A 26,534-nucleotide genomic window follows, 5' to 3' on the forward strand; every position below is an offset into this window, starting at 1 on the left:
GCCGGTGGCCACCATGAGTCGTCCCAGGCAGAGGGGGATGATCCTAAGATGAGGACTTCTGTTTTGTCCGAGTTTAATTTTAAACGGCTGTTCTTCATCCATTCGGCTACTTCTTTCATTCCTTCGTGTAGGTTGGTTTTGGCGGTGTTTGGGTCTTTGGTGAGGGAGAGGATCAGCTGCCGCCGCCGCCGCCAGAGCCAACCTGCACGAAGGGATGAGAGATGTAGCCGAGTGGATGACGACCAGCCGCCTGAAACTGAACTCAGACAAGACGGAGGTCCTCATCCTGGGCTCCTCGCCCTCCGCCTGGGACGACTCCTGGTGGCCCCCCGCCCTGGGCACCGCACCCAAACCGACGGACCACGCACGCAACTTGGGCTTCATCCTGGACTCCTCCCTCTCCATGACCAGACAAGTCAACGCCGTCTCCTCGTCATGCTTCAACATCCTGCGCATGCTACGGAAGATCTTCTGGTGGATCCCCACCGAGACCAGGAAGACTGTCACCCAGGCCCTCGTCACCAGCCGTCTGGACTACGGCAACGCCCTCTACGCCGGAACCACTGCCAAGCTCCAGAAGAGACTCCAGCGGATCCAGAACGCCTCAGCCAGACTCATCCTCGACATCCCACGTAACAGCCACATCTCCGGACACCTGAGAGACCTGCACTGGCTCCCCGTCAACAAAAGAATCACCTTCCGCCTCCTCACCCACGCACACAAAGCCCTACACGACCAAGGCCCGAGCTACCTCAACAACCGAATCAACTTCTACGCTCCCAAGCGCCACCTCAGATCCACCAACCACGCCCTCGCCGCCGTCCCCCGCATCCGAAGAGCGACAACAGGAGGAAGGTCCTTCTCCTACCTGGCCGCCAAGACCTGGAACTCCCTCCCGACCGACCTGCGCCTGACCCAAGACCACCTCTCCTTCAGGAAGAAGCTTAAGACCTGGCTGTTCGAGCAGTAAAGGCACCCCCCCCCCCTCCTAGCGCCTTGAGACCCTACGGTGAGTAGTGCGCTCTATAAATGTATTGATTGATTGATTGATTGAGCTGGGTGTCGTCTGCGTAGGAGATGATGTTGAGGTGGTGTTGTCGCGCGATGGTTGCGAGGGGACTCATGTAGACGTTGAAGAGGGTGGGGCTGAGTGATGATCCTTGTGGTACGCCGCAGAAGACTTCGGTGGCCTCTGATTTGAATGGGGGGAGGCGGACTCTCTGGGTTCTTCCGGCGAGGAACGAGATGATCCAGTTCAAGGCTTTTCCTTGTATTCCGACGTTGCTGAGGCGTTGTATGAGGGTACTATGACAGACTGTGTCGAAGGCGGCGGAGAGGTCAAGTAGGATGAGGGCAACTGTTTCTCCATTGTCCAGAAGCATTCGGATGTCGTCTGTAGCAGCGATGAGGGCGGTTTCGGTGCTGTGTTTGGCTCTGAAGCCGGACTGTGAGGGGTCGAGGGAATTGTTGGACTCAAGGAAGGCGGCGAGCTGACTATTGACGGCTTTCTCAATGACTTTGGCAGGGAATGGGAGGAGTGAGATGGGGCGGTAGTTCTTAAGTTCAGAGGGGTCTGCCGTGGGTTTTTTCAGAAGGGCGCTGAGTTTGGCATGTTTCCAGCTTTCCGGGAAGGTAGCGGAGTTGAAGGAACAGTTGATGACATCGCGGAGATGGGGAGCGATGATGGAGTCTGCTTTGTTGAAGATGTGGTGGGGACATGGGTCGGTTGGTGAACCTGAGTGGATGGAGTTCATCAGGCGGATGGTGTCTTCAGTAGTGATTGGGTTCCAGGCGCAAAGGTTGTGAGAGTGCTGTTTTGGTTCGGAGGTGGGTGGAGTGGACTGTTCTTCGGGCTGGTTTTTAAAGCTGTTATGTATGTCGGCGATTTTGTTGTGGAAGAAAGAGGATAAAGAGTCGCAGAGGTCTTGGGAGGGAGTGATGTCGTTGGTGCCGGCGGTGGGGTTGGTGAATTCTTTGACAATGTTGAATAGTTCCTTGCTATTGTGGGCGTTGTAGTCGAGTCGATCCTTGAATGCTAATTTCTTGGTGGATCGGATCAATTGGTGGTGTTTGCGGATGGCGTCCTTGAAGGTGGTCAGGTTGTCAGTGGTTGGGTTTTTTTCCAGGTTTTCTCGAGGGTACGGCATAACTTCTTGGATTTCTTAAGGTCATCGTTGAACCAGGGGGCCTTTTTGCTACCTTTTTTGACCTGGTGGTTTTTCAAGGGTGCTAATTCGTCAGCGCTGTAGGTAATCCATTGTGTGAGTTTGGTGGCAGCTTGGTTTGGGTCCGATGATATGGCAGGAGGGTTTGGGGTAAGCGATGTGAAGAGTTGGTCGGTGGTGATTTTGTTCCAGTTTCTTCGAGGAATGGTTGTGGGGGGATGTGGGTCGTGGTCTTTTTGTAGCTGAAGTGAACGCAGCTGTGGTCCGTCCAGTGGAGAGCTGTGATGTGATCGAAGGAGATGTGTTTGCTGGAGGTGAAGATAGGGTCGAGCGTGTGTCCGGCTAAGTGGGTGGGGGTGTCAACAAGTTGTTTGAGTCCGAGATTGGCCAGGTTGTCCAGTAGGGTGGTGGTGTTGCTGTCGTTTTTCTTTTCCAGGTGGAAGTTGAGGTCTCCCAGTAGAATGTAGTTCTCGGAGGTGAGGGCTTGTGGGCTGATGAAGTCGGTGATGTCTTCGTTGAATTGTGTGCGGGTTCCTGGTGGTCTGTAGATGAGGGTGCCTCTGAGTGTGGTCCTGGGGTCGGTGTGGATCTGGAAGTGAAGGTGTTCGGCGGTAGCGAGGTTATCGTCGGAACTGGTCGTGATGCGGATGGTGTTCTTATGAACGATGGCGATGCCTCCTCCTGTTTGGTTGATGCGGTCTTTTCGGATTATCTTGTAGGCGTCCGGGCTGGCTATGGCTATGTCGGGCGCTGATGAGGCGTTCATCCAGGTTTCAGTAAGGAAGGCGACGTCCGGTGATGTAGTGTCGAGTAGGTCCCAGAGTTCAGTGGCGTGTCTGTGGACCGAGCGAGTGTTCAGCAGGATGCACTTCAGGTGGTTAGAGTCGGAGCTGTGTTCGGAGGAAGAGGATTTGGTGTGGCTCCTGATGCAGGCGAACTTGCAGGAGTGGCAGGTGAATGGTCCATGGGTGTATCCTGGGGCAGCGTTGCAGCAATGAGGAGAGCGTCCGGGGTTAAGGGCAAAGAGGGTAGCGGCGTCATACATTATGCGGGTGGAGTGGGTTTTGCGAGGACCAGGGGGTCTGGCGCTGGGCGCGGTCCAGGCGCGGACGGGCGTAGACGGTCTTACCTTTGGCGCACCTTCGGCGCGCATGGGGCGCGACCGCTGCGCGTGAACACGGCGCGCAAAAAGCATCTGTCAAATGTGGATGGTGGAGGGGGCGGGGGCAAGGGATGATCAGCTGGGAAGGCGGGAGCGGGGTGGAGAGGCGGGCTGGGAGGCAACAAACAACAACAAAATGGCAGCACACTAAGATCGAAGCAGGACGAGATTGGGGCACAGGCACAAATATTGCCAGCAATGCAGTAACCTTTACAAGGAGGCCGAGAACCTCAAAAAGAGACACCAGAATTATAATGCAGAAAGCATCCACCTACATCTCGGTTGATATCACTCTAAAGAATAACTCATGTTCAAGGCATCCTAACTTTTTCAGAAATTCTAAAGATAGGAGCAACAAAGCTCAACATCATGGTCAAGGTTCCTCAGACCTCTTTTCTTTAGCTTTTTAGACTCAACCTACGTCATCCGCAGGACCCCTAATGCCATTTGACCATTTACATCTTTCCAATTCCCGCCACATTGAAGACTCCCCACCAAACACAGATTGAAAATTTCTGAAAACAGGCCTGCCTGAATCAGTTTTACTGTCATCAGTCAGGAAGCACTACCAGGCAACCACAACATCCTCTTTCCCTCTGGTCCAGGAGAGCTAAAAAATATCTCAGACCTGATTCCAGTCCTGGAACCGGATGTGCCCCGCATTCCCCGGGCTATCGTTGACTCCTTTGGAGTGGGTGTGCACATGGATCACTTGAGGGTAAAGAACTGTGGTCCACATAGGAGGCGCCCAAGCCCACCATTTCCTTGAAACGGAAAACAATTAACCTGGCATTAAAGACTTTCCAAATTCATATTCAGAACAAGGTAGTACAAATCTCAACAGACAGCATAACTGCGATGTTCTATCTGAACAAGTGAGGGGGGGCTGTTTCTTACCCACTCTTGAAGCTAGCACAGCGGATATGCAGGTGGGCTGTTGCATGACACGTACATAAGCCGAAGTCTCTCATGCTGATGAACCAAGTAGGCAAACTGCTCTCACAAATGGGAGCTAAAACAGTTCCTGGTAAACAAAAGTATACCATCACTGGTGAATACTACAACTAGACCTGTTTGCAACAGCACGAAACTCAAAAGGCCAGTCAGTAGGTGGATGCATTGTTGATACGTTTGTACAAAATGTTTGCTTATACTTTTCTCCAGTACCACAAATTCCTTTAGTCGTGGAGAAGCAGAGGGCATCTAACATGACTTTGATTCTTCCAGGTGGCCACTTAGAGGCGAGTTCTCTAAAATTCAAATGCAAATATTACAAGGTGTTTTTTTTTCTCCAAAATACCAATCAAATTAGATCTAGAAAAATGTTCAGTGGGGATTTGAGCACTTGCAAGGGGGTGCTTGAGCAACAGACCGTGGAGAGGCAGATATTATCCCCAAAAAGGACACAGGCACTCTCTAAAGACGATGCCTGTCCTTGTAAAGATGATTCTAACCATCCACCCATTAAAAAAATGGCGATTAGTGACAACCCTGGTAACCATGGAAGAAGTCATGGCATCCACCAGATCAAGATGCTAGCATCTATTCTAGACCATCAGTAACTAAGGGCCTGACTTAAAGATTGGTTCACAGGCATTTACTCCATCAGGGTGAAGGACTAAAATACTCCTTTGTCCTGAAGAGAGTACCTGGCTGCCAATTTTAAGATGCCCGCCATCCCAGAGGACATCTCTTGCATTTACAGAAAATGCCATCACAGCGGTTCCTGTAAATGCATGGAAAGTTTAACCGACGGCTCAGTCAACATGATAGAGCAGTGGCAAACTTTCAATCTTTTTTTTTATTTTCAAAAATTTTCAAAAAGAAAATACCAGCACAGAATTTTTATGGGAGTGAAAATAAAAAAACAATGACCCTCTCGCCATAAAAGATTTCTCTCATGGCATGGAGGTAATTTTACAGTTTTCACTGTCCCTTACCGCCAGGTTTTATCTGATAGTAACATTTACTGAAAACAGGCCATTTGTCCACCCACTCTAAATAGGGTTTGCGAACAAATGGCCAAACCTCCAATAGCCCATACACAGGCCGTTGGAGGTGGAGATGGCGTAGCCTCCGCCATCGACATACTAAAGGTCGGCCAGACTCTAAATGATGCAGGTTGACCTTCAGTTTGGCTGAGAGGGTACTCCTTCACTAAAAAGCAGGCCTTAAGTCTCAGAATGGTCAACTCACATACTCGGGCCAATATCTAATAACTCATCTCTCCCATTGCTCCCAATGTGTGAAAATACCCAGTCTATATCTTCTTGCATCTTGCCTCTAAACTATTGGACCTGGATGCAAATGTTGTCAAGTTGCCCTACAAGTTTCCAGAAAAGCTTTGAAGGAGAACAGCTTAAACAGGTGTTTGGATCGTGCCAGTAGCTATGTGGGAACGTTTGTGGTCTTCTTGGTTAATAGTTGAAGGGAGTTTCAGGATTTCTGCAGTTGTAAAGAAGTCTTAGATAAAGGAAGAAACAAGCAACTACCTATAATAATGTTTTTGCATATGCAAGCTCTTCTAATACACATGTTGTGCGTAATTCTGTCTTCAAGTGGTCCCAACTACGGACCTTTTTGTATACATAATATTTTTGTACTCTTAACCTTTAATTAGAATTGATGATATGATTGTGCATGGCCTGTCCCGTTGCAGCCCGATGTGAAGGTCTCCTATCAGACATTTCACTTTTGTACTTCGCTTTTATGACATTATTTCACTGTAGAGAGTGACGTAATCCCCTTTGACTTATTTTCATTCTACAAGTCTGTTCTCTTGAACAATAACAAAAGTCAAGACTCGTAGTTATCAACTTTCTGGAACTAATCAAAAATCAACAACGAATAATGCAAGACAGAACAGTCAGCATTTAGATTAAATGCTACAAATATATTCAAGCAAAACTTGATTATTATGTTGCAGAGCTAAGTACTATAAGCTAGATGTGCTTTCTATTATTCATACATGTTCACTTTAGCTAGACAAATGTAACTCAAGCCGGCAGATACCCTTGAGAGAAAATACATTAACACTGAGGTGTCTGTGACCCTTGTGTGCACCCTTATGCTGAGGATGTTATGGATTGACCTATACTTCATTTCGGTGATCCTCTTTCCCCTGTTACGCAGAGGCTCTGCGATGGTCGAGCTGTGGTGCCTCTGAATTGCCTCCTGGGTCAGGCGCATACAACCACCTGCTGTATTTGTGGATTGCCTTTATTCATCTCTGATTGAGGTCTACCTCCCATTGTCGAGGCTGTGGAATAAGAACTTGTTTTAAGCTGTTTATTTCCCACGTCTGCAGTTTGAAAACGGTGTAATCAACAAATGTTAATTTTGCCTAATGTATGAGATTCATAGTATCGACCTCGTAGAAAGAAGTAGCTGAGCCAGCCTTGCCAGGATTCAAACCTGTGACCTCCAACTCACGTCATTCGTAAGATGCAGTTGTTCAGCTCACTGTGCCATAAATGACTGGAAGGATTTACGTTAACTCTTTGCGAATGAGCACACTCCTCTTCTGCTGATGCTTTCTGTATATTTGCTCCTATTTTAATAGAACCTATCCCCATAAGCCCTTGAATGCCATTTCTGTTCACTCCTAATTGCGTAGCTCCATATCCTGCAGAGTAGAGACTCTGGAATGCCCATTTTGTGTAGGTGCCTTAAAAGTACGTTCCCGTGGTGAGGATGGGATGGACTTCTCTGTATGCACCACTGGGTGTAGTTGTACCCCTGTGCTGAGACAGCGAAGTGTGCAGCCGCGTCCAGCCAGCTCAAATGATATGACGTCATCTGAGGAAGACTCCAGCCTCGTTTGTCAGATGGATCTTTGCAGATTAAGTTGTCAGAACTGCACAGGAACTGTCACACATGTTTATCTGTCGGAGCTGTGGAGCTTTGGAAAGCTGTGGATTATGGCAGAAGGGCCTGACAGGATGACGGGCTCTGCTTTCTACCAGAGGGAACGGCTGCCAGTGGCAAAACTGAGTGTGTTTATTGGGAAAATAGCTGGGGAAATGACAAAGGGAAGAAAACCAGCATATTCGTCCTCTCTACTGTAGCATAGTTGTCTCAGCGTCCTCCTGTTGTGGGCCTTTCGTGCCCTCCTGTCCTTCTCACCCTACTTCCAAATCCCCACACGCACTGCTGCCATACTCCTAAACCTGTACTATCAGATTCCCCTTTGTTCACCCTCAACTCATCGTCAGATCCCTCCTACCTGTCATCCTCAGATCCCACGACCCTGACCCCTCACATATGAACACCAGATCCAGCATCCCTCACACCATTTTACCAGATTCCCTGTGCACTTTATCCCTCAAAACCTACAGCAAGATCTTTGTTTTTGCTCTTCAAACTCTGTTGCTAGATCCCTGCTGCCTTGCACCAGCCAGATTCCTTTTTTCACCCCTCCGCAAGATCTCTTCTGTCATTCACCTCTTTTTTCGCACCTCCATATCACACTGCCCTTCACTACTCTGCTACTTCTGTGAGCTTCCCTAGTGTCTGAACCCTTCTTACCCTATCACCAGATCCCTTCTGCCCTTTACCCCCTCACACCCTCCTGTCAGATTCCCGTCTTTCACCCACAACACTGTACTATGTGATCCCCTTTCCCTCACACCCAAACACCAGATCCTCTGGTCCTTGACCCCTCTCACACCAGATCTCCTCTGTTATTCACTTCCAAAATCTTCCGCAAGCTGTCTGTCTTACACAACTCTTGTCCTATTGCCAGAAACTGACGTTTTTCACCCCTATCACCCTACCTCCATTGCTCCTCTGCCTCCAGATCTCTTCTGCCACCATTACATCCTAACCTAGACCGCATGCCTTCCCCTCTTTTATATAATCCCTCTGTCTTTCACCTGGTGTGCCTTCCTGTCCCGTCCCCCATTCAGGTTTAGCATCTCCCTTAGCTTACCACCAGCTCTTCCTTCCTTCCTTCCATTAGATCTCTCGAAGTCCTCCTCTAGTCAGATTGCACCATTGCCGAAGATCTCAGACTTAGAAAGGTGGTCCCTTCGAGTATTACATTTAAGTCCATTTGACTGAAAGAAAAAGTTGGGAGTCATTGCAGAAAATGGTATGGCTTTAAATTAGAAATGTGTCTAACGTTCTGCTCGGACCCTCCATAGGAATGATTCCCTACAACCCTGGTCAGTCTTTCTCCTGCATCAGGGCCTCGCTTACACCTTCCTGTACTCCATGCTTTCGCTCATTATGCCCCCCTTGCCAGTGCTCCTATCCTTGCTTTCCATTTATGGGTCAGATGTGATTTGTTGACTAAATTGTCGACCGTTGAACAATAGTCTTTGGTTGAAAAAACGTTATCTCACCATTCTTGAAATTGAAAATCTGTAAAATTAATTGTAAATATGTCTAAAATGTAAATTGGTCTAATGTAAAATGTAATTTATTGTTAAAAAGATGACCTCTGATATCAGCTGGGTCGTACACACCATATTGTTCAATGCGCAGCACCTTAAGGTAATATTCCTTCTATATTAAACAAGCGCTACCAATTCCAGTTGGTCTGGCTCATAATTGAAAGTTCTCATAGTAAACAGATAAGGCCTACATGTTTTATCTGCTGTGTTAAACATATGCTTTCCCACAAGACAAAACGTGTAATTCAAAGGGAGTCCGGCAAGGCTGTATATTGGCTCCCTTTCTTTTTGATCTTTATATCAACAATTTGGAAAATGTTTTAAGGGCTACTGGTGCAGATTACCCGAGAGTAGGACGGCGTGGGATTCCCGTTCTGCTTTATGCGGACGACGCCGTACTTATATCCAGGACCGCAAATGGGCTACAAGCACTTTTTTCTGCTTTCTCCAGCTTCATGCTAGATAGAGATTTGTTGATTAACAATTCCAAATCGTATGTTATGCAGGTGGGGCAGAGGCACAGAAAGAAATATCAATTTCAAGTGGGAGACTCCAAGATCCCATGTTCCAACGTGTTCTCCTATTATGGGGTCCTATTCGACGATGAGATGAATTGGGGCCCATTATTGCAGAAAACAAAAGGGAACATGGTGAGGGCGAACTCAGCAATTTTAAATTTTTCGTCTAAAATAGGGAAGAAGCCCACAGGGGCCATGCTACAACTGTATAATGCTAAACGTTTGTCAATTGCTATGTATGACAGTGAATTATGGGGCTATACTGCAGGACAGTCCCTTCAAATATCAGAAAACGATTTTTTGAAGCGCCTGTTATGTGTTCCTCGGGGCACCTCTAATATGGTGGCCCACGAGGAATTAGGGGTCCCATATTTAAATGACTTAATATCTTTGCGTCCTCTTTCCTGCTGGATAAAGTGTTGGCTGAACTCCGATATCCCACTTACTCATTTAATTTTAAGGGACTGTCTGGCTCTCGATAATTCAACACGTATTCCGTGGCTAAATTACGTGAAGAGAATTCTGGAAAGGGCGGAGGGAACTATTCACTAATCCTGACTGTATTGTAAAGAAGGACGTGGAATCAATTAAGGTAGCCTTTTTACTAGAGAGCAATTTGGAAAGGGAAGCCAAGGAGGTTGAGAAATTCAGCGTGCGCACACATATTATGCTAAAAACAACACCAAAAGAACAGAGCAATACCTTATGGGGTCTCTGTCTACGCAAAATACATTTTTGTTAACCCGGTTTCGGTTGAATGTTTGACCTCCTACTTGCTAGACCCAAATGTACTCTTAGAGGTATGGTGACAGCTTCCTGCGGCTGCGACAATCAGTCTCCGCAGGACATGCTACATTTGACGTTTTAATGTAATTTTTATGCTTTCCCTCGTAAACATTTCCTGGTCCCGATTTTAAAAAGATTGAATTTTAATCAGGTTCGACCCGCACTGATGTACTTGCAATTATTGAATGATGACTGTTTACCTTTTATACTGGGTTTTTTAAAATCATGTGTTAATTACAGGAACTACATGGCTCAATAATGTATGCTATCCTCTGTCCCTCCTATATCTATTTTTTATCTTGTTTCTTTATTGTATTACTGGCGCTCTTTTATTGATCAAGCTTGGATCGTTTTAACTGTGTTACTGGTGTGTAACTTTGATGGGTTTTTTTAAAACCGAATAAAGTTTATGAATTGAATTGTGTAATTCAAGCAATCGTCTTAAGTTAGTGCAACCAGCTTCTGGTCAATCAGAATGTATGTATTAAGGAAATGAACATTTGGATGAAGCCAAAGTCCCTCTCTCTGTACTGCTTATTAAGGCACTTTTTCTGCTGGATCACATACGGCCTGGAGATATCTATGCTGTCAAATCAGACCTAAATATGTATCATTTAATGTGCCCTTTTGCTCGCAAGGGTTGGATCTGTGTAATTGAAATACCTAAACCCATTTCTCCTTTCATTAGACCCCCCATACCCACTTCATCCTACAGCCATATTTCCCTTGCGATAATATCACCCACAGCATCCTTACAGGCGTCTTTCCTCTGTATCTTATCGCTCGCTTTGTCCTGCACGCTTTTCTTCCTGTCATCAAGCCCCAACTCACACTGCCTTGCAGTTAATCTCGATTTATAATTTTCAACCGCCTTTTGAAGCCCCATGCTTCTCCCTACTGTCAGAACTTCCGTGCAGCCCTGCTCTCGTCTAATTTCCATCTGATCCCCAATCGTTTGCCCACTTCTCCTTGCAGTGGTAACTCACATACTGTCTTGTACCGTCTTTTTACCGTAAGAGCCCCAGGTCTGCCCTACATCCCTCTTTTTTCCTTGCCAATAGAGCTCCTATATGTTCTTGGGCCCCTTTCACGCTGTCATCAAACCTAAACTGCACACACTCTGTTTGTGCTTCCCAGTTTTTGCTGTTTCACCCCTCTCTTCCTAGTTTTAGACCCCTGTACTGTATCGAACCCATCTAACCATCAGATTCCGTGCACAGCTGTGTATCTTCTGTGTTTTCACAGTTTTGTAGTCCTGCCACCCCACCCCTTTGTTCTCGTGTTACTTAGCCTTCTGATTCTCCCACACCGTTCTGCCATTCATACAACCTTGTGACTAGGTGCTTTTCCCTGGCACTCACCCTTTGTTTAGACCTGGATTCCAGACATGTGGGTCTTTCTGTCAGCCGATCTCTGGTCAGGCCCGGTTTCTGCTGTGAAGGAAACCGGAACTTAAGAACAAGGAAAGGTAAGATTGACAGTTCTAGAACTCTGCAACCTTATTTCCTGTCCTCGTCATCCCTTGCATTAGCTCTTTTCAGTGAATACATAACTAATGTCATTTTTCCCACACTGTAACACGCTCCTTTATGCTAAGATTCTCAAGCAAACCTTAACGTAATGGAGGAGTAAACCTTCCATGGAAATAAAACCATGAACTGGAGGGATGGTTGTGAGGGAGAGAGGATGGGAGGGATTACATGGCTTGTATTTTATGTCATAAACAAGATTGTCTTGTAAAGTCTGACATCTCCTATGCAACTTCTTTTTAGATGACCCCATCCGCCTGCAGAGAGAGGTAGTGCTGCTGACTGATGACCGAAACCTTCGTGTGAAGGCTCTGACTCGCCACGTCCCTGTTCGTGATATCCCTGCGTTTCTCAAGTGGGTGAAAGTGGGATGAGCCTTTGGAAAGGCGGGGACAGCGTCCTCGGCTGTGAAAATCCTGGTCTCAACAGCAGGCAAGAGGCCTTCAGAGGCCCCTTCGAGTAACATCAATTGCACAGTCAAATCCAACCTGCAACCCACTCAAGTCGTATCCCCCCCCCCATACTCAATCCACCATGCCATAATAAACTTGAGCTGATGAAACCTTGAAGGCAGAATGGCAGTGCTGTGAGTGGGGCGGATGTCTGCTTGGGCGTCTTGGAAAGGTCAACTCTGTAGGATGGTTTGTGTCAAATGTTAGCATTGATGAGCAACAGAGATATTTTGGAAGGTTGGTCATCTAGATCAATGTGGGTCTATACAGGGAGCTTTGCCACCTTCCTACTTGACCAATATGTGGCCATGAGGCTAGCGTAGCTGACCAACAGATGCACACCAGTGCTTATGGCTTGCTTTTTTGATGGCCATTGGCCATGGCGAGGCTTCCTACTGGTTTTTGACGCATGTGTGTCATCTTTAGAAGAACATCCTTGTCCTAAAGACAAATCCATTATAAAAGAAGACTTGTCAGGCTTAAGTATGCTTGTATGAGCAATGCTTCCTCGTTGTGTCGCAGGAGTGGGTGAATCTTGCAGTTCTGGATGGGACAAGATGACCACAACTATAGTCTCTCTCTCTCTCTCCGATTTCCGTCTAGTTCTCTCTTCTCAGTGATGCTTTCAATTGCAGTTCTGTTTTCAGTCCCTTGTAGATAGATCTGTCTTCAATCCCTTGTAGGTTTAGATTTGACTTCATGCGGCTGAAAGATCGCTTGGAGGGTTTGTGTGCTTATAGTTGCTGCTCATTGCTCCAAAGTACATCCATCTGACTGAAATCTCTCATTCAGATGTTTTGTATGCTGTGTTATTGGTCCGGCTCAATCAATAGTAAACAACCTTCCTGTAATTTTGTACTGACTATCAAATAGGAAATGACTCAAAAATAGAAATTTAGTTAGACAATTAAAATGGGAAAGCTGAGGCGCCTTGTTGGTCCAGCACAACATTTTACAGAAGGTGTCTGATATTGATTGTTTTGCTTACTTTAATCAGTCTGGTGTTTATCAGCTGCTATACCACTCTCTCCCGACACTGCTATGCATGCCACCTGAACCATTTTCTCGATCCCCAATATGCTTTTAATCAGCCTTGCCAAACTACCATAGCACAGACAATGCCAACCAACATCTACTCACCCTTTGCTACCCTTTTCACTAATGCTGGTGATCTACTTGCATACATTATGATTATAAATGTCTTTCCAGTAGCTTCTTGGAAATGTCATTCTACCATGTAAAGAATTCTTTAAACTAATTGTAAAATGTTGTCAAATAATTATCGTTTTATGGCACCAACAACCACTACCACACACAAGGTTCTGTATTTTGCACAAGTGGACACTCTCAACAGTCCATTTCACATTATTGACATTGATGCACTCCAAGGCCAAAATCTCTTGAAGGCACTTTTTCTTTGGAATGTAGGTTTTCTTCCTATTTTTCTGGTTGTGTTGTCTTATGCAGGGACTTTGTCTTTGACTGTCCTGGAGTAGAAGCTTTTTAAAGAAAGTGTATTCATGAACATGTTCTGGATGCTAGAGTACTCCCCATCCTAGATTCAGCTAGAGGCCATTGTTCAAAGAGAGGGCTTCACTCAAGGACTGTGTGATGGGATGCAGATATGCCACTTTGGTCTGGAACAAGGCTTTAATTTGCTCATGAGACATCTTTGTCACCCACAGATACTCAGTCTTTAAACAGGGCTTCATCACTATGGTTCCGTGAAGTGTCCAAAACAAGGCATTGTGCAGATAAAGAAGTGACGAAAAATATGACAGCTTACAGACTTTTATCAGTCAAAGAGTCATAGTCTCTTGTGGCGGATACTGTAGCCTTAGAGTGTTATTCTGTTAGCCTCCAAGAAGTTCTGCTTTCTGGCTTTACCCAGCTAAGACACCCCTGATTTTCACCTGTTGATGGTAGAGTCTGGGACTTCATTTGGCAATCGCTGTTATAAACAATGAGTATGCCCCTCAAAAGCTGCATATCTTTTTGAGACCTAAAATTATGTTAAGCAAGTGTAATCAGTAAAAGTCGCTGCATGCTTCAGATGAATAAGCATAACAAATTAGCCCCTTTTTAGGATTTACCGTGTGTTGCCCTATTTTTCCTTGGACCAGCAAAACGAGTGTAAAGGTAGTATAGTACAACAGCTTTCACGAAGACTAAGGCCCCTTGTTCAAATTTAAAGATTTCAAACCGACATGGGGATAGCAAATTATGTTTAATTTCAGTCTTCTGAAGAACAGTGAAGCTTGGTCCACAAAGGGGTGAAAAGTATCCAAAGTATCCATTGTCCGATACAGAGTGGGGTTACATCAGGAAGTGCATTGCCAGTTGGTAGAGTAAGTCTGTAGTCCTTACAAGATGTCCATATTGAGAATATTACTGTGGTATAAGATTGACATTTTTTAGTTGTGAAAAATAAACAGTAAATTCCAGTTCAGCCCCACGATTATGAAATCAAGATATTTTAAACATATAATTTCTTAGGACCTTTTATGTTGCTTGTTTTTAAAATGTGTTTTTCAGTAAGAATAGGATCTTAGTGCAAGTCCCCCGATTGTGCATGTGTCCAGTTCTGAAAGGGTAATCTGTTTGTCTCCCTCTTGCTGTGCAATGTTTGCATGCGCCCTCTCAGGCATATTATTTATCTTGAAGCTATTTGCTTTGAGTAAGGTATGCTGCTTTTGTTAATTTACTTTTTTAAATCGCGATCATAGGTTTCCCCCATTGCTACAGTGTATTCACAGCCAGGCTTTTCTGCGCTAATCTTTCAAATTGTAATGCAAATCTTGATTTGATGTCTCTTCCTGTCAGCAAATAGTGATTTGCTGTTTCAGAACTCCAGTTATCTGCATTTTGATACTAACAGTGACTCATACTATTGGCCTAATCTTACCTAGGACTGCGCCACCTGCCTTTTCTTACCTTGGACTATGCTTGCTCCTTAGTTTCCATTACTGGATAAATGACGTGGTACTAAGTTAAGCCCAACTCCTCAGTTACAGCTGTTCCTATGGAAATTGACACGTTTTCTTGAAAGCTGATGTACTAAACCGTCTTTGTATGTTTTTTTGTATGTCTAATAGCTGGATATCGCAACTTAGGCAATTATATTATGGACCACCGTGAAGGCAAACCACGCTTTGCCATGTTACTTTGCTTAAGATCGTTGTCCTGCTTATTGAATTTCCATCGGGAAATAATGTAAGCTTGTCAGCACAAATCTTAAAATGTATTTGTGCCAAACTACTTTAAAAAAGCATTTCCTAGTTAGTCACACCTTTGTATTATTTATTAACGTTCTACTTTTAGTATTGTTTCGAGTTACACGTTTACTGCACAGGCATCTTAGGCTTTTTTGGAGGCATCATGAAACGCTGAAGGAGAAGTAGAGGGAGAACCAGAGAGCGAGAGAGAGAAAAACTAGACTGGTAGTGGCAACCACAGTTTCAGATTTGTTAGTCAAATTTCAGCTTGTAATATGTATCATAGCGTCCTTCCAAGTAAGAGTGTGCACGCAAGACTGCTTGAAAAACTGCTTTTACAAATAAATGAAGAGCGCATGGAAGTGGTGTGAGCGCATGGCCACAGAAAGCACAATGTTGCCCATCTCCTGGGAACCTTTACTGGCAGATTACAAGACACCCCTTGCGTAAATTGGAGGTTGTATGTCCTTAATCCCAATTGCAGGAGGCAACAACCTGTGTCCTATCTCTGGCTTTCTGTGGCAGGCGGCGATGGTCTCCAAGCTACGTTCAGCCATCACTTGACGACAAGGATTCCATGCTCAGAGTAAAGAGCAGCATCGATGTGATGGTCTTAATTCACAATGAATGTGGCTATGGAAGCTAAAGACTGTGCCCGAAGTGGATAACAGCAGGGCTGAGTCAATGCTGAGGAACACTTGAAAGCCAAGTCGGGATTCTACACGGTGCTTTTGAAGGGGGGAGCGTGAGTCTGATGGTCTTGACTAGTATTAAGTGCCCATGTGAACTGTACAGACTGTTCTTGGAAGGCAGTAGGGATGTGATGGTCTTGGCTCGCATTGAGCACCAATTAACAGTGTGCAAACTGTTCTAGTGGGTAAGACCCGCTTCTCTGGACTGGTTCAGAAACACAAGTACCTGTATCGATTCAACAAGCTGTCCTTGAAGGAGACAGTATGTATGTTTCTGCCTTAACCAAATGCCCCTCTGAGCATTAAATAGTGTGTTCAGACGTGGGGACTACCATGGGAAACGGATGGACACATCCCTGATAGGGCATGGCTTGCCAATGCCTGAAGAGATCCAGAAGCGCTGGAGCGCAGTCCCCAAGGAATTTCTTCATTAGCCCCTTTAAAGCCTGTATAATGTTGCAAAGTTTAGTTACAGCTGTAGAATACATGTCGAGCATTATCTTAGTTGTTTAGCCGAAATACATATATTTTTAAATTATCTTTTTACTTCTGGAAGCAGGAGGGGCTGCTCGGAGGACTGTAGTGTGTCTGCATATGGCGAGGATTGGATTTGCAATAGATGTAATCTGTCCTGGAAGACACTGGGGTGTTTGGGAGCAGCCAAAGTATCTTGTTTATGGGCTTTGAAGATTCTTACATGTGCTCTTGTATTTTTGTATGTTATTTTTCACTCAGATTCAAGGCAGACAGAGCTGCATTGCTTCCTCACTGAGAATTCTTTCCCTATTTCATTGTGTTTGGACCCCGACCCAACTGTGTTCCTTTCCATCTCTCTGAATACAAGTCTCTCTCTCTCTCTCTCTGCCCATTTCTGCTTATCAGGTTTAAATGCACCTCTCTTCCCACACCCTCAAAGTTGTATCCTCTTCTGTACTGATAAACTGCTGTCTGCTCCACCGGACGGCATACTGTATCTTTGTTCCCCAAAGTTGTTCATACCTATCCAGTTGAGTCCACTTAGCTAATTATTTAGTGTCATGTGTACAAACACGTTTTCCCACTTGGGCAGTATGGTTAGAACGTTTCATACATACGGCATGTAATCTCTTTCCCGAGGACCCCCCCTGCAGGACCTCTCTTTGCAGATCCCATTCTCCCCCAGCAATTTTCACCTTAATAGGTTTCTTTCCTTGAGCCCTCTTGAGTTTTTCATTTCCTTACCCGTGGTCCTCTCGCACGATTCTCTGATCCTGATTTGGAATAGCTGGATCCCCACAGTACAGTTTCAACTCCCTTCCCACTTTTCTTGCCCCATCCTTTACTGACCCATTATTCGAGTACCCCCATCAATGCTTCTTCACAGCCCCTGTCACCTGCAGCTCTGAGAGAGAGAACAAGAGGGATAGCACACCCGTAGCCCCAAGGCTTTGTTGTCAGTCAGAACCTCTGCTTCTTTGCCTCGTGTTTGTTTTTTCTTTCTTTACTTTCTGGTGTATTGGTCTTGTTTTGCTTAGACTGTAGATTATTTTGCTTCTGCCAAGTCTTTTGATATAGGGACAAGAAGTATCACCTTTACTAGGATTCCGAAGTAGCCTTCTTTTTGTTTTATGCTTTGTTGAAACAAATTTCTTAATAAAAATAAAATGATTTGAGCTGGATGTCTTACTGGTATTTTGTCTTTGGTGCGGGTATTTGTGCCTGTAGGTAGCGTTGCTTCCTAAACTGACAGTGATGGTCAGTGCCTAAACAGACAGTGCCTGACCTAATGTGATGCAACTTGGTGTACATCTTGGAGATTTGTGGCTTTTCATGTGTTTTCTTCTAGAACATTTGAGAATTTTCTAATCAACAACCCCAGGACCTTCCTCCGCTGGCAGGAGGGCCTGGGTTCATTTCTTAGGGGCTGTAAGCTAATTTAGTGATCTTGTCAGTTTTTTATTCTCAAGAGTTGTTGGCATCAAGCTCCTTCAAACTAGTGTCTCAACTAGCCTAATTTTAATTCAAAAACACCAGGATCACCATGTAGTGGACTCTCATTGCAGCTTTGTTGTTTTGTTGCTCTGACATTCATTTTAATGTGCATATTTTTCAACTTTAATTCTGCTCTGAAAATCAACTCGTGGAGCGTATAAACGTGCATATATATATATATATGCACAGAGAGAAGAGCCAAGATACTTTTGATTAATGAAGGGGGAAGGAGTGTCATCTATGGCAGCAGTTACCAGCATTACTGTGTCACGTAAGTAGTAAAGCACACGGTCTTCAGCACTGCTTAGGCGCATGGATGGATGGCACTTTAAGTGCGCTGAAGAAGGTGCGCTTTCACCGGTGGTTTGAGCTGTTTCATACGGGGCAAGTCTTGATTGGGAATGTTCAGTCTTTGGATGTAATTGGGAAGACTTAACCCTACCGGTCTGTTCCTGTTTACACCTGTATAATTTTAGTCTTGTCTGAGATTATCTCCTGGTGTTATGGGTGTGACCAGAGATGGGGAGTTTCTTTTGCAGGCTGGTGATTTGCCATCTGAAAAACGTTCTGGGCACCATTTGCATATAGCATGAAATATTATAGAAACGTATGTGCTTCTGACACTACTTTCAATGTCGACACAACTTTTTTACGACATATTAGTCTTTATTATATGGATAGACCAAAGAGAAAAGTTCTTGCCTCACTCATGAGGTGAATTTGTGTGCCTGGTTTAATGCTGACATGAATCTCTTCATTTTAATAAAGCTCCCTCCATCAGTAGATCTCTGGGGAGCAAATAGTCTTGTGTTGCTCCACCGTTCTTCATGCTGTGCGAGTTCCAGGGAAGCCTGTACTGTTGCTTAAAGGTCTGAAGGATAATTATGGTTTCTAATATACCCAGAACCAACATACGTGGACTCCTTTCTCAATCAGCATTCACTAGACCCAGGTCTTTGCTGATGAACTGGACTTTCTAAGACTTAAAAATCGCAGCGAATTGTTGCAAAGAAGGCTCTTAAAGACACTGTAGGTGCATCTACAGTAAAGGTGTCTCTATTCAGCGAGACACTGTGCCATCCTGCAGACCCTGCATAACAACCACAATGGTAAGACCTTCAGGTTCTTTTCCGTTTGTCTGAAATCATGTGCCATTTGAAACAAGTTTGAGGATGAGCATCGGGCACAGCATTTTTTAAAAGAGAACGCTTGCTTGTATTTACCTTTGTGTTCTTACTGGAACCCCAATGTTTTCTTAACTGAGAGGATCCATCGACCTCCAGTTTATAGGAGATGAATATTTTAACACCTTAACCACGGCGGTTTTTCAGCCGCGTCGCGGGCGTTCTAAAGGGTGGGCGGGGCTGCGTCGGTCATTGGTCGTGCGCAGGACTGGGGAGGGAGTGCTCTCTTCGGACAAGGGGTTAAGTCACAACCTATGTTTATTCAACCTGATAAAAACATTGACAATGGAGCTATCCAGTATTTGGCGATCTCCCTTGTTGCATTTTGCTCCTATTGGGACAGAGATCTTATTGGGAGTTGTAGACTGAGTTGTTAATATTAAATTGGTTTGGAGAAACAATGGCGGTAAAGGAAAGATGCAATCTGTAGTAGGGGATCTCTGTGTATAGTCATAATCTAGTGAATAGTCCCGCCCATGAGCGTGGACCCCGGAGCAATCAAAAATTATCTCTTAAGGTGTCGAAAAATGCAGAACTGCACAGACACTTAAGAGAGAATTAAAGACAGATAATGCAGCTTATATCCACAGGCTACACTGTCTAGTACTTCGACTAGAAATTCCACCAAAAATCCACAAACAGCAAAGCCTGTCCAGATTCCCCTTGCTTTACCAGCAAAAACCCTCTGGAATGATAGAGAGGAAGGCATGGACAGACAAGCCCCATAGGCTGCCACAATGTGGCTCAGAACAGGATACTGTGCCTTTAAGAGAACTTTCCAGACCTTCACAGTATCCCAGAATGCACTGCAGGTCCCTTTTACTTTCAGTTCTTTTTTCCGGCTTCTGCAAGCAGGACCCTGGAGCATTGAGCTCTCCCTTTTCAGGGGTTTATTGGTGATTTTTTCACTTTTTCAAATTACTTGAGTGCTTTTCTTGAAGTACTTTGCTGTGTCTTCCTGTTTGTCTTTGGGTGCACTCTTTAATTGTCAAATATGCCTGCATTATTCGACAAATGCCCTGTGTGCTCCAGGAAGACTCGCACGGACTCTTCCAGGACCCGGTCCTACTCCCCGACTTTGTTGGACTCCCCGGGGACGAGAGTGTCTCCTGTGGACGATATCAGCACGTTCCAGGACGTCCTCCTGAGGGGTGCAGCAAAATTTGGAATCGCGGTGACTGCTCCAACACCTACGACGTCCGTGATCTTTGAGACGCTGCATAAGAAGCATTTGTCTAGTCCTTTACTACCGCTCGTACCAGGATTGGTAGAGCCTGCGGAGGAGCTGTTCCTCACGCCTGCAGTGACGAAAGCCGCTCCATCCCGGCTTCTGAAGAAGTACAGGGCTCTGGATTCCGACCCGGATTTTCTGCGGATAGACCCGATTCCGGACTCTGTTATAGTGACGGCAGCCAGGAAACAACACTCTACCTCGCTGTCTTCTACCGTGCCTCCTGATAAGGAGAGCCGATGGATCGACTCCGCTGGCAGGAAGGTCTGTGGGACGGCATCTACGGCCATGAAGGCCTCTAGCGACACGGCTTTGCTGGGACGTTATGAACGTGCCCTGTGGGAATCCCTCCAGCAGCGCGGCCGCTGATGGCTCTCTTTTGGCAGCCCATGGGTATTGTCATGAGATCAACCAGCGACGCCATGCCTGGCTCAGGCTCACATCACTCAAGCCGGAGGCCCAGCAGCGAGTGGCTAATCTGCCCTTCTCGGGGGAGACCCTGTTCGGCAAACATGCGGATGATGAGATGGCCCACATGAAGGCGGAGGCCGAGACTCTTGACGGCTGTGGGCTTGGAGAAGCCCAAAGAAAAGATAGCCTACCGCCTGTCCCAGAGACGGTTCGGGCGCAGGGCAGAGGGCAAGGACAGGCTTCGGGACAGCAGCAGCAACAACAGCAGCAGTTCCGGAGGCCCTTCCAGAAGCGCCAGAAGGGTAGAGGAGGCCAGCAGTCCTCTACAGCGAACAAAGGCCCGGCTGGGTCTCGACCCTGAGCGGTTACTTCCCCTACATCCGTTACCCGCTCCGGTGGGGGGAAGCGTTTAATTTTTTCTGGCAGAGTGGAGAAAAATTACTCAGGACAAGTGGGTGCTGAATATTGTTTGCAATGGATACAGTCTTCAGTTCATCAGCCCGCCTCCATCAATTCCTCCGGTCAGCTCGCAGTTCCAGCTGCGCGAGCTCCAGGCGGAGGCCGATGTCCTGTTAAGGAAAAGGGCGAAAGAAGACGTACCTCTGTCTCAAAGAGGAAGAGGTCTGTACTCCCGGTTCTTCCTGGTTCGCAAAAAGGACAAGAACGAGTTCAGGCCCATTCTGGATTTGCGACAAGCAAACAAGTGGATTCGCAGAGAGAAGTTTCGCATGCTGTCGTTGCATCAGATTTATCCTCAGCTGCAACAGGGAGACTGGCTGTGTGCCATAGACCTACAGGATGCGTACTTCCATGTGCCCATTGCACACAAACACAGGAAGTTCCTGCGATTCCAAGTCGGCGCCAATCACTATCAGTACACAATACTGCCATTCGGGCTGAAGTCTGCGCCCAGTACATTCTCGAAGTGCATGGCAGTGGTAGCTGCACACCTAAGGAAGAACAAGGTGTTTGTCTACCCATACCTGGATGATTGGTTGATCAAGGCCTCCTCCTTCTCGGAAGCTCAAGCGCACTTCCAGAAGACGTGCGTTCTCTTGAACAAGCTGGGGTTACACATCAACATGTCCAAGTCTGTCCCAACTCCGGTCCAGTGCATACAGTACTTGGGAGCCTCCATCAATACGCTGTCAGCAAGCGTGTCTCCTTCGGAGGAGAGACGATTATCACTCCTTCGGAAGGCTCAGGCTCTTATGACCGCTCCATCTACAACAGTGAGGACGGTGTCTGCTCTACTGGGGTCGATGGCCTCTTGTATCTTCCTCATGCCACATGCACGGCTGCACATGAGACCATTGCAGGAGTGCTTGGAGGATCAGTGGGATCAGAGGAAAGGATCTTGGGACGACAAGATGCGACTGTCTCTGCATGCTCTTCAGTCTCTGAAGTGGTGGTGTTCAGCGTAGAATCTCCTCAGAGGGGTTCCCTTTCACAAGGACATTCCCACGCAGACTATCGTGACGGATGCGTCGCTCCACGGTTGGGGGGCGCACTCCGGAGACTTACAGATTCAAGGGACGTGGTCACCGACGGAGTCCACGTACCACATCAATTTCCTGGAACTCAGAGCTGTTCACTTGGCACTGAAGGCCTTTCTTCCGTCCTTCCGGACCAACTCTCAGCTCGTTCAGACGGACAATACGACCACGATGTATTACCTCAACAAGCAGGAGGGGTCGAGATCGCGCACTCTGTCGCAGCAGGCGCAGGCGATCTGGCACTGGCTTCTGGCCAGAGGACTGACGATAACGGCCACCCATCTACCAGGTGTGCAGAATGTTCAGGCAGACGCACTGAGCAGACTGATTCAGGAAAACCACGAATGGGTCATAAACGACGAAGTACTAGGAGAAGTCTTCGCAAGGTGTGGGACTCCAGACGTAGATCTATTCGCCACCGCCGAAAACAGCAAATGCCGAGACTTTGCCTCCAGGTACTACCAGCCGGGGACGCTGGGGAATGCGTTATGGATCAACTGGTCGAATAGCTTTCTGTACGCTTTTCCACCCATTCCCCTGATTCCGACGGTTCTCATCAAGCTGTCCCAGTCCAGGGCGCGGATGATACTGATTGCCCCGGAATGGCCCAGACAGTGGTGGTTCACGGACCTGCTTCACCGGTCTCTCCTTCCTCACATGAAACTGCCGTGCAGGCCGGACCTTCTCACGAAGTTCGGGGGACAGATGTTGCACCCCAACCTCTCGTCTTTAAGTTTGGCGGCATGGCTCCTGAGATAGTGCAATATGGCCATCTGAATCTCCCAGAAGATTGCATGGACATACTGAAGGAGGCTAAGCGACCTTCCACTAGGACTTCTTATGCTTACAAGTGGAAAAGGTTTTGCATCTGGTGCAAGTCCAAGAACTATGACCCGACGACATGTAAGGAAAATGTCATCCTTCCATATCTTCTACATCTGGCGCAGTCTGGCCTTAATGTCCATTCCATTAAGGTTCATCTGGCTGCATTGACTGCCTACAGGAAATGCCCTTCACAGACTTCCTTCTTTCAGATCCCTGTGATCAAAGATTTTTTGGAAGGCTTGAAGAAAGTGTTCCCTCCTTCGCCTTCATGGGAATTGAATGTGTTGCTGTCCAGATTGATGAAGGAGCCTTTTGAACCTATTCATAAGGCTTCGTTGCAGCACCTGTCCTGGAAGGCGGCGTTCCTCGTGGCCATTACATCGGCCCGCAGGGTGAGTGAAATTCAGGCGTTGTGTTGCCAAGAACCTTATGCTGTATTTCATGCTGCTAAGGTTGTTATGCGTACTCACCCTAAATTTCTTCCTAAAGTTATATCTGACTTTCATGTTAACCAGACCATAACTTTACCTACGTTTTTTCAGAATCCTTCCTCTCCAGCGGAAAGGTCCCTGCATTCCCTGGATGTTAGGAGGGTGTTGAAATTTTATCTGGATAAAACCAAGGATATTCGTAGGTCAGACCAATTGTTTATCAATTATGGATCAGTCAGGACAGGTCTTGCTACCTCTAAACAGTCCATTTCTAGGTGGATTGTGTCCTGTATACAGTTGTGTTACCAAAAAGCTGTTAAGACCTTAAGGGGTATACCTAAGGCTTATTCCACCAGGGGCAAAGCTGCCACGACTGCTTTGCTCCGTAATGTTCCTATTGCAGAAATCTACAAGGCGGCCACTTGGAGGTCGGTCCATACCTTTGCTAAGCATTACTGCCTGGACACGGATGCCAGGGCAGACGCTCAGGTTGGGCAGGCTTCGCTGCGAAATCTGTTCGCACAGTAGTGGTGTTATTTCTCTTTCTCCACCGCCGCTTTGGTGTGGGGATGGGCTTGCCATTCTATTCACTAGATTATGACTATACACAGAGATCCCCTACTACAGAAGAAGTAGTTTCTGTCCTGTAACTCCAGTTCTGTAGTAGGGGTATCTCTGTTATAGTCATAAGCGTCCGCCCTCCTCCCCGGTGGAGAGATATTCATGTAAGGAATGCTACAGGTCTGGCGTGTTACGCCTTCAAAAAGAACTGAAAGTAAAAGGGACCTGCAGTGCATTCTGGGATACTGTGAAGTTCTGTAAAGTTCTCTTAAAGGCACAGTATCCTGTTCTGAGCCACATAATGGCAGCCTATGGGGCTTGTCTGTCCATGCCTTCCTCTCTATCATTCCAGAGGGTTTTTGCTGGTAAAGCAAGGGGAATCGGGACAGGCTTTGCTGTTTGTGGATTTTTGGTGGAATTTCTAGTCGAAGTACTGGACAGTGTAGCCTGTGGATATAGGCTGCATTATCTGTCTTTAATTCTCTCTTAAGTGTCTGTGCAGTTCTGCATTTTTCGACACCTTAAGAGATTATTTTTGATTGCTCCGGGGTCCACGCACATGGGCGGGACTATTCACTAGATTATGACTATAACAGAGATACCCCTACTACAGAACTGGAGTTACAGGACAGAAACTACTCCTTCTTTGAAATTAAATATGCAAAGGTAGCGAGTATTTTACTTATGGACATCTGTGTTCATTATGCATATTTTCTGAAAGAGACTTCTAATCACAGATTCCTCACCTTAGAATATCCCCCAGATGTCAGACTGGATATGGAAAGTCTTTAGTACTTCTGCGCTCCAGTAGGTGGCATAAATTGTTTCTGCCTCTGAGGTGACATCAGGGTGCCCATTATAAGAGCCACCCCAACACACTGACATAATTTTTTTTCTTTCTGCCTCAACAGCTAGGATCCAGAGAGCTACGTCAGTCACTTTTTTGTCACTTAGTTTTGCTCCCAGTGTGCTTGAGACAAGTCTCCCAACAAACCGAAAGGGTTTAAACCCTGTTTAGAAGGTCTTCCTTAAGATGAGGAGTGAGAGCGGAGAGAGGAGTGCGGCGTGACGGTGCAGAGAAGCAGAACTGCTGCCTCTGCCGAAAAAGAAAGAAAAAAACCGAAGAACCGAAAGAAAAGAACTGAAGGTGCGGAAAAGCTGAAAAAGCCGCACGAGCCGCAGCCGCAGGGAGAGAAGGCGGCGGCCTTTCACAGCGGGCATCGGCGAGAACCGGCTTTCGGCTTTAACTCAGCGCGGATACTGCCGCCGCCCTCTCTTGCCTCGACACCGGCGTCAGGCGTCGGGATCAGCTGCTTCAAGGGAGGTGAGGTGAGGCTGCTGCTGCTGCTGCTGCTGCTGCAGAGACGCGACGTGAGCGCGGCTGCCGATAAAGGCAGCCGCTAAGTAAGAGCCCGGGGGGTTGACCTAGGTGGGTCTGACTAGGTCCGGCTACGCCGGCAGGCCCCCCCCCTCCACCCCCCCCCCCCGAGTGCTCCGCTCACAGATTGCTGATAACCAGCTGCTTTCGCAGGGCTATCTCCCTCAGCCTCCCTCACAGCCTTCCCACAGCCTTTTCACAGCCCCCCTTACAGCCCTCCCTTATTAGCTCAGCCATCACGGGGGACCACTGCTACAAATCTTCGTCTATAATTTTATTATCTTTCTGGATTCGGCAGAGGAGCAAACGAACTAGTAAGGTGCGAGGAGTAAGGTGGGGAGCAGCGGATTCCCATCTTCTATCTCTCATTGGCGGCCTCCAGGGGCGGCGGTCCATTTTATCTACTATCGCCATGAGGTCAGGAAAAGTTAGAGGGCCCCTGGAGCCAAAACCAAAGCCCACAGCAAAATTGAATGAAACATCAGGAAACGAGAAAGTGCACAAGAAAACGAAAACAAGTGTAAATCCCACCATCGGCACAGATGAGAACCTCTCGACATTAGAGCAGGCATCGGGACCAAACCAAAATACAACGGAGCAGGGATTAACAACGGCGATGACATCAGAATCTGCAGCAAGTGCACCACAAACTACTAGAAAACTTTATCAGCCCAAAATATATACAAATTTTGAATTTTTAAAGGACGAAGGCTCAGCCATATTTTCGAGCAATAGCCACCTGCATGGTCTGCAAACACAACTACTTTCCGCTGTCTTGAGCCCAGCATGTACGCAACCATCCTTGCAACCACCCGTGCCTGCACCTACAAACCTTTCTCCTCTGGGAAATCACTCGTTAGACTCTACGCGAGGCAGCACCTCAAAGCACAGGAGCACAAGCATTTCTTGGGAGACTTTAAGCGCAAGCGCGAGTAGAGAGACATTTAACGCTGCTGTTACGTTCAATCAGAATCAGTATCCATTACTTGTTCATCCAGACGGCATTGCCCCATGTAATCTGGAAATCACATCACCAATCCCAATTCCAATCCCATTGGACGATTTCAACAGTAACGCGAATGAGATACTCACTTCAGCACTAAAACAGCTGACAGAACAGACATTTGCCCA

The 26,534-nt window shown here is 46.6% G+C and overlaps 1 protein-coding gene across 4 annotated transcripts in view; it reads left to right on the forward strand.

Annotated features, from left to right (window-relative positions):
* Positions 1–17,586, forward strand: part of SMG6 (SMG6 nonsense mediated mRNA decay factor) — a 1,202,478-nt gene extending 1,184,892 nt beyond the window's left edge. For all 4 annotated transcript variants that reach the window (XM_078680136.1, XM_078680134.1, XM_078680133.1 and 1 more), the window contains exon 19: positions 11,800–17,586. In XM_078680136.1, the coding sequence (XP_078536262.1) occupies positions 11,800–11,930 (131 nt within the window). In that variant the 3' untranslated portion in view covers positions 11,931–17,586. The remainder of the gene's footprint in view (positions 1–11,799) is intronic.
* The last annotated feature ends 8,948 nt before the right edge of the window (positions 17,587–26,534 follow it).

This window comes from Lissotriton helveticus, chromosome 3_1, assembly GCF_964261635.1.
Source record: "Lissotriton helveticus chromosome 3_1, aLisHel1.1, whole genome shotgun sequence".
In the NCBI taxonomy this organism is placed as follows: domain Eukaryota; kingdom Metazoa; phylum Chordata; class Amphibia; order Caudata; family Salamandridae; genus Lissotriton; species Lissotriton helveticus.